This window comes from Dermacentor andersoni, chromosome 1, assembly GCF_023375885.2.
Source record: "Dermacentor andersoni chromosome 1, qqDerAnde1_hic_scaffold, whole genome shotgun sequence".
Taxonomy (NCBI): domain Eukaryota; kingdom Metazoa; phylum Arthropoda; class Arachnida; order Ixodida; family Ixodidae; genus Dermacentor; species Dermacentor andersoni.
In genome coordinates this window covers 317,205,601-317,217,697 of record NC_092814.1, presented here as the reverse complement: position 1 = coordinate 317,217,697, position 12,097 = coordinate 317,205,601, and the positions used below count along the sequence as shown (strand labels likewise).

At 49.2% G+C, this 12,097-nt stretch overlaps 1 protein-coding gene across 6 annotated transcripts in view; it reads right to left on the bottom strand.

The window, feature by feature from the left end:
• The window catches only part of Cip4 (formin-binding protein 1-like Cip4), a 238,230-nt gene that overhangs the window by 50,099 nt on the left and 176,034 nt on the right, over positions 1 to 12,097 (bottom strand). For all 6 annotated transcript variants that reach the window (XM_055063429.2, XM_055063426.2, XM_055063425.2 and 3 more), the window contains exon 2: positions 2,296 to 2,411. In XM_055063429.2, the coding sequence (XP_054919404.1) occupies positions 2,296 to 2,411 (116 nt within the window). The remainder of the gene's footprint in view (positions 1 to 2,295; positions 2,412 to 12,097) is intronic.

The following is a 12,097-nucleotide window of genomic DNA, read 5'->3' as shown; positions in this document are numbered from 1 at the left end:
ATGCATACAGAAGCAAATATTTTCGAATATGAGCTATTTCTACCAATTGATGGCAAGCTCATTGATATGAGGCCTGAACTTTGTCACAAGTGAGATTCTCTCTCAGCAGCTGGAAAGTCAACCTCAACTGCCCTGACATACTCTCAACCTGCGCACAGTGCCTCAGTGTCATGTTTCACTGCTTTAAAAAGTTTATTTTGGTTTGGATGACGGACACCTGCATCTCGGCGTCAGCCAACACTTTTTGAGCTCAAGCTCCTTCAAAGAAGCGGCAGCCCACTTCCTTTCCCGTTCATTCCTCAATGCGTCGCTGTTCTCGTCCTCCTTCTGCTGCGCGTTCGCCCCACAGACCATTTCAAGCATCGTTCTGGTCAGTTGTACAGTGAACGTCCGAAAAATTGGGCAGTCCGACAAAATTGAATGTGTCTTTTAGTGCTCTTAAGGGCTAAAATCACCACAGGCACGTCCGAAAAAGTTCTGAAGGCCTGCCAGTACTTATTATGCATATCGGTGCTCGTACTGTGACATGAGACGGCGGGTGCCCGCGTGTATAATTAAGGAATACATTATGCCCCGTGACAACTACCCGTTCCTACGCTTGTCATGCTTCACCGCAATACTTTGCTAATGCTTCACCGCGTAACATTGCTTTACGGAGAGGAAGCTGACTTTCGGGAACGAGTATTATGAAACGCGCCGTGCATTCCGAGCTTCGAAGTCAATCGTGAGGATTACAAAGGCGAAGTCGGTGCCAGTGCTGACAGCGGAGAATTCTTTCAATGAAAAATACGGCACCGAACGGCAAGAAGCTTAATAGCGAACGTCGAAGCAGCTAGGCCAAGCTTTGCCTCGGTGGTGGCTACGACTGCCAGCGGACTTGTGTGCAAGAGCACTGGTTCGAGGCGGCGACATAATCAAAATGGCGGCGGTGGCGGCTTTGATTAATGCCGTTTCAGACTTGTGATCACGGCAAAAAGTCCAGAAAATCAGGCGGCGAAGGGTTTTTGCGTCCGAAATTTCAGACGTTCTTAGTGACCATGGGGTATGTGGTGGTGCCGCGAAGCCATCCGAATTATCGGGCATGTCCGAAAAATTGGGCGTCCAGAAAATACGTCGTTTACTGTACACTGGCAACTCCTCCAGCCGACGCGACGTCAACGACGATTCGTTACGATTCCTGTCACTCGAGCCAGCATTAGCACGGCTTTCGTTCCCTTTCAATAAAATTACAGCTAATTTTCCCTGATAGAAGCACAAATTCCGTGAGTTCTTCCTGAGTATTTCCTGACTATTCAAAATCCGTGAGGATTACCGGTTCTCCCGGTTGGTAGACACCCTGTGCAGAACATAAATGTGCAGACGTTGATTGTGTTGACGAATATAGGTGCTTCATTACGAGCTGTGGACGGATCGCAAGGGCCGTCACCGCGGATCCGATGGCCAGCGAGCTATGCCTATACCTATTTTTAGGGCGCCAAAAAAACCACACACAGCACACAAGAGAGAGCAACGAGCTCTCTTGTGTGCTGTGTGTGGTTTTTTAGCATCTTAAAAATAGGTATAATGAATCAATACCAACTTGCCAAGCAGGAAGTTCTGGTAGGCCTATACTGTTTCCTAGCGATCACCAGCACGCCGGGCTTGCTCGTCGGCGTCGATAAGCGGCAGAAGTGGACAGAGTTTGTGCGCGCCACTGGACGTTTAGAAAGCCTTACACACCAAGTGGACACAAATAGCCCTAGACTCTAATATTCAGCTAATAAAGACTAACTTCGTCTTTTCTCAGTACGAGAATTGTTTCTTTCACTGGTCCCTCACTCATGCATTCCGCCCCTGCAGTAGACCGACAGGATCTATATACATCTCCATCGGCTCATGGGTTGTATCGCAAACTACCCGGTTATGGACAAATGTGCTGTCAATGCATGCTAAGTTGCAATAATGATAAGTAACAAAATTCTGCTCAGAAAGGGTCCAAAAAATAAAAGCCGAGGCGGCCAGTTTTACGGCGCAGGTTGTCGGTGCTCGCAGTTTCATATGTCCTGTAAATATGAAAAGACTTTAGGAGATTTGTTTGCATTAATACTCCTACGATTGTTTTTGTGTGATCGATGTAGAGCACGATTTGTTGTACCCGGGTTCGTTATAATCGGCTTTGAGTGCTGGCTCGCAGAGGCGCGGGACTGCATATATGTGTGCGTGTGATTTACCAGAAAGCCAAATGTAAACGAGTCGAAGACCCGAAGATGTGGCAGACAGAGAAGGAGAAAAGATAAGGACGGGAAGTCAACCCACCTGAGTCGCGCAGCGTAGTCCGTCTCGATTGTCGAACGGTCCTTGATGAATTGACTAAAGTTCTCTAGAAACTGCAGGCCCTGATGAGTGTGCTGGGATATCTTGTCATATTGATCCTGAAACGAGAAGCAGAACGCAGGGTGTTAGCCATAAGAAGAAGCACGTGAGCAAATGTTCGATGTTACCGAAACGGTAATGATCACAAAATGCTGTCATGGGAAATGCAAGCACTGAAGCATCTTAATCTCAACTATTCCCAACGTGAATCCCAAAGAGAAAAGATAAACAAAAGTCAACACTAACACGATAAATCGCAGTACCAGCAACTGACTGGGTACTTTATGTAGATTTGATGCCGCAGGTTCCTGGTTCTCTGAAACCTTGCAAATGATCCCACACTCACAACAACACAAATCTCGTTTGATCTACAAGTTTAACACCATAAAAAAAAAATGGAATAAATGAACGCTCCCGTACTCTCTCGGCCTTATAAGGCGAATGCACCTCTATCTAAATATTTCCCGTTGCCTTTCATCTTCGATAAAACATCCTCTTCCACGGATACGATTTATTTTTCCCTACGACCAACTACCCTACATTCGAACTATTATACATCTCTAATTGGCTTACGTATACACGCCACGCTCTGGGGCTCCACCTGTTGTCCGCATTCTGCACAGCGTGACAGGTCAGCTCGCAGAGACAAATGCTTCCGGTGATCCTGTTATAAGGCGACTTACCGCTCACCTAGTTCTTTCAATGCTGTTAATGTTTTTTTTTTTTTTTTTTTATACACTTTTTCTCCTCTTTATCTGCAGGTCAGCTGAAGGCACCCGTTCTTGCAGAGTTGTCGCGCACGTGCTCTGAACAACGATTTCACTTACGTCGGCGCGTCACTCCTTTGGTTCCCAACCCTTTCTCCTGGGTACGGGAACGAAGCCCATTAGGGTGACGCAAACGAACACGCAGCGCACCGCGGCATCAACTGGAGCCGGCTTACGGTCGCCACGCCTTTCTTCCTATTTGTTTTGCCAAATAAATTTTTATTCTCTCTCCTCGCGGGCGCCGCGGCGGGACGGCATCGTCCATCCACTCCAGCAGACAAAAAACGGCACCGCGTGCACTGCGACCCTGTTCACGTTTTTACCTGGAACCGCTTCTCGTGCTGCGTCTGCTCGCTTAGCCGAACCTAAAATCGCGCACTCGTTAAAGCCCGTCTTACACAAACTCTTCAGTGGCTACTCGCATAAATCCCCTCCTCCTCCTCCTCCTCCTCCTCCTCCACCTCCTCCTCCCTCTCTCTCTCTCTCTCTCTAACACAATTCTTTTGTTAACCTGTGGAAAGTGGTATAAAAACACCACATTTGCTTTTCTGTCTAGAGAAAGGTCGGACTCGGGCCGAAACGACGACACAACAAACAGTTGCTCCTTAAGAAGTGCACCGACTTTGCAATCAACCTACAACTGCTGTAAGTATTAAGGCACTCGCCTCTTCTGAGAAGCACAAGTCAAGCCTGGAAAACTTTGGCCGCACATTCAGTAAAATAAAATGCGCTTTGCGCTGGCGTCATTACCTGAGGAATGCGATCGCTACACACGTGTTGAAGCGCCAAGAGGCCAGCAAGCATAAGGAAATTAAAAAAATAAAGAAGTAAAAAGTTTTCGACGTAGTTAAGTTACTGAAGTACACAAGAACAAAGTACAAATCGAATGACACCGCAAAGACTTCATCCGAATGCAAAGCAGGTTAGCAGCCACAAAATATATGCCAAGCACGATGTATAAGCGGCCATTTCTCCGCCGTCGACACACGACACAAAAAAAGCATAAACTTGAAATCTAAAAAAATAAAAAGAAAATTAACGTCTTTTTCCTGCAACGTTTAAAAACCGGGTCAGACAAGGTGTTGGCCAAACGAAATTAAAGAAACCTGAATAGCATACATGCAGGGGCGTTGCCCCCCCACTGCAGCGCATGAATGCCACGCGGGGGTACTCAACCAGAAACGAGCGCATTTAACAGGTTCACACGGGCGCAGATTTGAACCGGAAGCTGCACACAGGCACATTCTCCAAGTCATAGCAGCACGTTGTCTCGTGCGAGAAGCAGGAAGAGAATGTAGAGAGTGTACGCACGTTGCCTGCATAGCAAAGTGGGCAGCCTGAGAAAACAACGCGCCGCTCAAAATGCGCACGCCGCGATGGGGAAATGAAACCAGACTGTCAGCATGTCGATAATTAACGAGACATCAAGGCGGCGCCTGCGCTGACTAGCGCTAGCCCGGACGGGAGTTCGGTGGCTACCGACGAGCTAAACATCGTAGACAAACGTATGCGCTCTATAAAAACTGCACAATTATCTTTTTTTTTTTTTTTTTTTTTTTTTTTTTTTAAGACTCGCGAAGCATGGATCCTTTGTAGGCCTATATATATAGGTTGCCCGAAACGTTGCACCGATGAGGCTCACAAGGCAGGCAGGTCAAGGCAGAACCACAACCAGCAACAGTCATGGGCCACTGAACGAAGACGCCCGCTGGGTCAACACTCCTCTCGCAATGATCGGGCTCGCTCCAGTAATGTCACGTTCTCTATGGTATAATGTGGGTCAAGTCTCTCGAACGCAGAAACTGCGTTTAATTCTACCAACCACTTAAAATTGCGCTCATTTTCCGCCCCAACGAGCTGTTCATGCAGTGTTGCCAAATATACGCATTTCTTTTTCAAGTCACATAGTTGTGAAAAATAACCAAATCTTCAAGTTTGTCTCTGCGGGAGAGCCGTGCTCCCTTGTACACACTTTTTGATCGGACACGCCTAATACAGTTCTCGTGCTGCTTCTTGGACGTTAAACCCGAGCGATCGATCAACTAGTCAATCGATAGATCGTGCTGAGCAGACTTGACATAAAGACGGCGATGGGCTTCTCGCGCACAATACACGCGCATACACGCTCGGTTCTTGAAAACTGGCCCTAATTACAACCAGTTGAGTATAGTAATACAACACATGATTGGGAATACATTATTGACCCGGCAATGACTGGGAGCCGCAGCAGTCGAAAGCAAGGTCGGTCGGGAATATTGTGCGTTTGGCCCGTGGTTTTTCTTGCTCGAAACATCTGCGCTTATCACTATACACTGGCGGCGAGAGCTGCAGGTGTTTCAGAAACGCAAGCGCTTCACTCGTTTCGAAGCCTTCTTTGTGGAACCACAGTGCCACAGCACGAAAGCTTCTACGCGCGTTATGTTCCTTCACGGCAGTTTGAACAGTCCAAAGAGTAATGCAAAGAAGGCACAAAGCACCGTTTCTCGCGAGAAACAACCTCTTACTGGGCTCAGCGCAATCAGATGGATGAAACCGGTGCTCATTACTATTAGGCAGCCTTCCTGAAAGAGCGGCTGCTGTGAGATGCCCTCACATACACCATGCAATGGTTGCCATATACTTTGCACGCAAGAGGTGCGCATTACGCGCAAGACTCGTGGCATGGGACGCGCCGCACAACTTTAACGGAATGGCGATCAGTATATATTCACTCACTTAAGCGAACTCCGCATTGTTAAAAATTTATTTTGTCCGCTGGTGGTGCAACATCCAGCAGTTATTTACGAGCACCTGGATGGAGCGTTGCATTGGGCTACTTCATATACAGCCACCACGTGCAGTCGCAACGAGATATCCAAATACACGGTTAGTGTAAACGCGCAACGCCTTTGCAGTGCTGTATATGGAAGAGAAACGAAAAAGAGAAGACGGGTCACATAGGTTTGCATCAGGTGATTCTGCGCGAGTGCTGTGATTCGCGCCATTTACTGGCGCCCGTGACAGATGAGAACGTGAATGGTCGAACACAATGAGAGATATTTCAAATACGTTCCAATTTACCATCAACCAAGTTAATCGCACCCTCCAGTAGACTGTATAAGTAACGCCAACACATGAACAAGAAAGCGTGACTATTTTAATTGACGCTATCAGCGCACGGAAACCGCGCCTCCCGTATTTTTTTATATTATTTATAACCATGCTAAATGTCTGGCTGATACTTATGTTGCGTCTTTTTTATTATGATTATTTTTAATGGGTTCGTGTTATTTCGTCTTGCGACAACGGTAAACGCTGCAGGCAAATCACGTCAGGAGCAAGTTCTGAGGTTGCCGGTCACACAGCTTTGACTGGTTACCCGTGCTGCCTTTGCAAACGTTCTCTAAAGAACGCGGCCGCGCTTGGGCTGCGATGTGTCCTAAAGCTTAGATACTTTATTTGGCAACTCATTATAGGGTCGTCATATGTACTTGTACAGATGGTCTTTCCGCTAACATGTGTTCCTTGTGCAGAACACCTCCGCAAGCTTAGTTGACCGTATCCACCGCACTTGGGAGCGCAGATACCATAGTCGCGGGACACATACCGTTTAAACCAGTCAAAAGAAGAATACAGAGGAGAGACGTGGCACACGCCTTCTGACTGGTTTGAATGTTGAGAATGTGCACCAACTGACCCAGACCGCAACCCTTCTGCACATAGCATGTACCGTGTCGAGCTCGAATGCACACATACCCGCGACGGGGCCGCTGTATACGGCCACAATTCGCGTCGACGACATTCCTTTTCGCGTACGTGTCGCAGAGACGTGTGCCGGGCGCCGCGCGTCTCTGCGCTTGCATTTATTTTCCCCCGCTGTGGTCGAACACCCGCTATCTGGATCAGAGAGCGTGGGCGCTCAGGGCGAAGGCAATCTACGGACACCTCCGACGACCGCGAGCATTGGCATGCCTTGCCTCGGCGAGCGCTTTTTTCCACACACGACACCCACGGACCAACAGAGAGTGGGCACCACACCCCAAGCAGGGCCTGCGAGCCCGTCCGGCAGAGCCAAGACGCTCAAAGCGAAGCGGCGCTGGCCGGCTGGCTGGCCGGCCGGCCGGACGGGCAGGCGCCACCACGTCAATATACCTCCGCGGGTGGGCCTCACGACAGCAGCTGCAAGGGGAGCCTGGCCTCGAGATGCAGCGCGCGCCGTTTCGCAACGCATTTTTTTTTTCGTCCCCACAGCGAGGGGCACACGCCCCGACATCAGTTCCCAAAGAAATGAACGAATACCGATGATGAGGGGGCAACCTGAGGTCGATACCAAGCACGTCGTGTACACGGAAGGAACGAAACCGCTTCACTGGACAGCATTCTTCTGGTTTCCCCTTAACGAGACAGCCAACACTTTCTCGCGAAGCCAGTCATTTACGACCAAAGCCCGGTTCTACCTGAACCAGTGAAGACCCGGCGCAAGCAGCGTGCCCAGCGAGTGCCATCTATTGCGTCTTCATTTCCTTAGACTGCAGTTCCAGTTGGTATGGCACGTCGGTTGAATATAGTTGTTCGTCCGTCTGGCGCTTTCGCAATTAAGCAATAAGCTAAGATGGTGGACGAGCGCGGAACTCGCGGGCACGTAACAGCAGACCCATGTCACGAAGCGTGCAAGAGAGAGCGAATACACGAAGCGGGGGCAGGCGAGGTCAGAGTCGCCTTCCGCCCGCTTACTGCGCTTACTCCTGCAAGTTGCACAGCAAAGCTTTCGGCAAACGTTTGGAAAGCGTCTGTCGCTTTTTGAACAGTCTGTGCTGAGCACAATAATGAAGCAGCCACGCCGCCCAAATTCCGGAGATAATACGCAAAAGCTGAGCTCTTACTGGCCGTCTGCTACCGTACAAGACTTCAGACCCAGCTCCCACGGTGAACATTACGTATTTCGAGTCCGCTTGACACGAGAACAAATATTTCCTCATGCTGGAATACATGTCGGTGAATGGGGTGACCTTAAATAAGGCAAAACAAACAATGCTGTCGCAGTTAATTGTGCCGGAAAGCGAAGTTTCTAACGAAAAATGCAGATCCAACGCAACGTTGGAGTCTAAGTGACGCGGAACTTTTTTTGCGTTAGCGATGGGAATGACGCGCGTTAGGGGATGACACGCCCACGGCTTTGTAGCTGTTAGCTCCGAGTCGCGAGGACGAATGCTATGCACGATGCTGGGGAGAACGTTAATGAGAGGTGCATGCACAGAAAAGTACGACACATGTGTAAATACATTCAAGGCTTCTATACCCGTTGTGTCACAGAAGCTCGGTTGTGTCACAGTAGCTCAAGCATCAGCCCAGCAGCAAGCACGTTAGATCTATAAGCGTTTATGCCAGCAACTCACACTAAAAGAGGGGATGACGGGGGCCCGCCCCCCCCACCAAAACAGTGCGGGCAATGAAGCTCAAATGAAGTCTAGGCTGAATCTTCCGGCTTAGTTTCGTTTCCTTCATGGGCTCGAAGATGCCGAGCAAACGAACATCCTCGTTGAGCGCTCAACATCCTTCTGACGTTTACACAATAAACGCCGACGCCTTATGGATGCACGGATGGATGGATTGTATGAGCATCGATGTATTATACGAGCATCCCGTTTGAAACGCGGTGGTGCCTGGTTCCACCAAGCTCGTTATATTTAGCTTTCTGCTGCGTTTGCTCTCGGCCATCGACCCACCGAATCTTAAAGTACTCCACTGCTCTTTAAAAAAAAAACACACACACACACATCAGCCTTCTTACTGTGTGAAGGACGAGCAGCGAAGCTGTTTTGTGTTTTGCCTCAATCGACGCATCTATGTATACATATGTATTATTATTATTATTATTATCATAACGTCTTCCAAGGCGACTATGACGTAACAACACACAAGGCCCTCTGGTGGTAAGTGTATAGGACGCAGGTGGCCGTTAAACCGAGCCTCGACCCAAGCGACGATATGCGTTGATCGGGGCGCAGTCAAAGGAGCGCACAAAACAAACACGTTTGTTCGTCATTTGCGATTGAGCATACTTCCTAGTTAATTAGCTGAATGAAACTTGGATTAGAGTTTTATTCTAGCGGGCAAACATGTGGATGTCCGTTGCCCTCTCGTAGAAGACCATGTATTGACAGCAGGCGGGAATTCCACAATATTTACAAATTCACTGTGAACTACGTAATCGGGAAAAGTAGATGAAACTCGGCGTAATATGTTATAGTCGTCTTAGCGGCGAATTGTCATACAATTTGTTTCGGGATAGTTTTGATAAAACCAGAGTTACAGACGTTTTCTGTAACCATGCTCCCTCCGTAGACGGCCATGTATTCACAGCAGACGGGAATGCGGTAACGTTTACAACTTCACTGTGCAATAACTAATTATGACAAGTAAATCACAGTCGTCTTAATGATGGAGTCGTCTGAACAGCCAATTGCAGTGTGATTTTTTCCAAGATACCTACGTTAGACAGAGCTACAGAGCATTCGCGAGAAACTGGAGATTAACTTTTTCGTGTCGACGTGACGTGTAGATGACCGGACATTGATCGCCGCAGGGTAGCTATATGCAGCTTCGCTGTAAAAAGACAGGTTTTTTTCTTCTTCCACGTTTTCCCTGCACTTACGCCCGCATAATACCGCATGCCACACGCCACGCCAAGGAATGTCCCGCAGACAGCATCAGCTGTAAACCATTAGGCGGATGGAAAGAAACTGGCCACCCAGACTGGGGACAGTCAAAACCAACTTGTTTCGCTTGAACACGTCGTCAAACAGGCAAGTCGCGGGCGTTGACTCGGACAACGAGTAGCGCACAAATTGACCCGCCAACACAGCCAGTCGGTCGGCAGGTCAGAAAAAGACGGCACCTAATCGTTGCGCGCAATACGCCGACGCCGCTAGCGTCTGCGCCGGAAAAAGGCCAACGAGCAGAAAAACGCTTCTATATCCTTTTCCGCGGGCAAGACAAACAATGGGCACGCAGCGACGTATAAGGACTAACCCGAGTGGTGCGGTGAAGTCCGCACTCGCCATGCCCTTCTCCTGTCGGCCTCGCCACGGCCGGCACATTATCAAGAACACACATCCTCGGTCCCTGTTAAGCCGGAAAGGACAGCGCTGGAAGCACAATGGCCGTGCTGCACGCTTTAAAGTTCGCGCAACAAGAACAAAAACCAAAGGAGCTGACAAACAGAAAGCAAGACAGGGAGAGAGGAAAAAAAAAAAAAAAACACGAGAACCGAGCATGCGGGACTCCCAAGCAGCTCGGAACGAGAAACGTCCCGCGTCGTACACACGCAGGTGGTGAGCGCGCGCGAACAATGCGGGGCGACGGTCAACGTCGACAAAGGGAGCAGCGGCGTTTTGGCAAGCTTTTGTTGTCGGCAGCAATCCATGGAACCAGCTCCCTTATCCGGGCACCAATCTCTCCTTCCGGAAGATTGGCCTCCGAGGAGGTGCCAACGTGTGTACGTCCCTTTACCGCTACATGGCACGCATAACTCGGAACACTCGACGAAGTCGCCAAGTTTTATGGAAGCTTAGCATTCGTTGTTCTTCCCGAGTAGCGGAATTAGGCCGAAGATGGTTAAACGCATCTGAAATTGTGGAAGGCGCAATGGCATGCAAGAATTATAAGGTGCACACCGATGAAACTAACGTCGCAAGGTCTTCCACGCAAACAAGAGCATAAGTATCATGTTAACCGCGATGGACAGACAATGTAGAACAAACATACGCGAGGTTGGTCATCCTTCTCCCGAAGTAGTAAAAATTATTATACCTAGCTTTACAAATACAAACGTCGTTGCATCTGTTCGGTGATGCAGCGACGTCTGTACAAACAACGCGATATTTTCAGTACCCTAGCGACATCGACGCAATATAAGCACAAGCGCGTCGGCAAGGATGATTCAGACGCAATCCACGCCGCATGTTAAGCATCGCGCGTGCGCAAGTGAGGTAACTCGTGCATCCCCTCAAGGGGGAATGCACAGGGCCAAGGATATTCCGCGAGAAGCACCGGCCCAAGACAGTGACATCACTGAGGACTAGATCCGGTTACGGGTTCGAGACACACACTCAACTCACTGTGGAACTTCGCATGCGAGGCTTACATAGTGAGCCGTTGCCCTAATAGACTTAAATATATTCTGCTCAGACATCTGCAGCTCACGTAGCAAGCAGAACAGTAGCCGATATCCACTTACATGGAAGCTGCAGATATCCGTCCAGGTGACTTATCTGCACTCATTTGTATTTCTTAAAAAGCGAAGAAAAATTCTGCTAACAATCGTCCGCAGTTCACTGTTTCGCAAAGAACAAGCCGCGGACCTGAAGTCCTGCATTTACACGACACGCGAGATATTACAGCAGTGGCCAGCGGCTTTATCTGTGCTTCCCCAAGTACAAAGTACGCAACAATGTCCTATATCGCACCCTACCACCCCTCACCCCAGGCAAACTGATGACAATGTTTTTACCACGACTTCTAGGCTGCAGGGTACACGCAGGCATTATCGCAATCCCTCAGCAGTGACGTAAAAAAAACCTAGAAGTAAGAGCACCAAGTCCTCTCGTGCACCTACGTGAAATGCCACAGTCGCCGTGCTCGCGGCGTGCAAGGCCTATAGTACGAACAGCTTCCTCGTACCTTCTAACAATTGCCTTAAATGAAGAGTTGTGTTCCTGTTGTATGTACAAAAGGCAAGCCCGCAAACACCAACAGTTTCTTGGGGTAGCAAAACAAGCACTCGACAAAGAGGAACGACCACCTTTCCCCCTCCCACCTGCATATATGCAGCGCGCAGGCTACGGCGCAGCGAATTACCGCTCGCGAAGGAATGCGGACGAACCTGCCATCGGGACAGGAGCTGCTGCCAAGCGGCCCCCTGCAAGCCGGGGGCCACTTCGCAACAGCAGAAGCCTGAGGCGCGCTATTACGTGACACAAGGTTGGAAGAATGCCTAG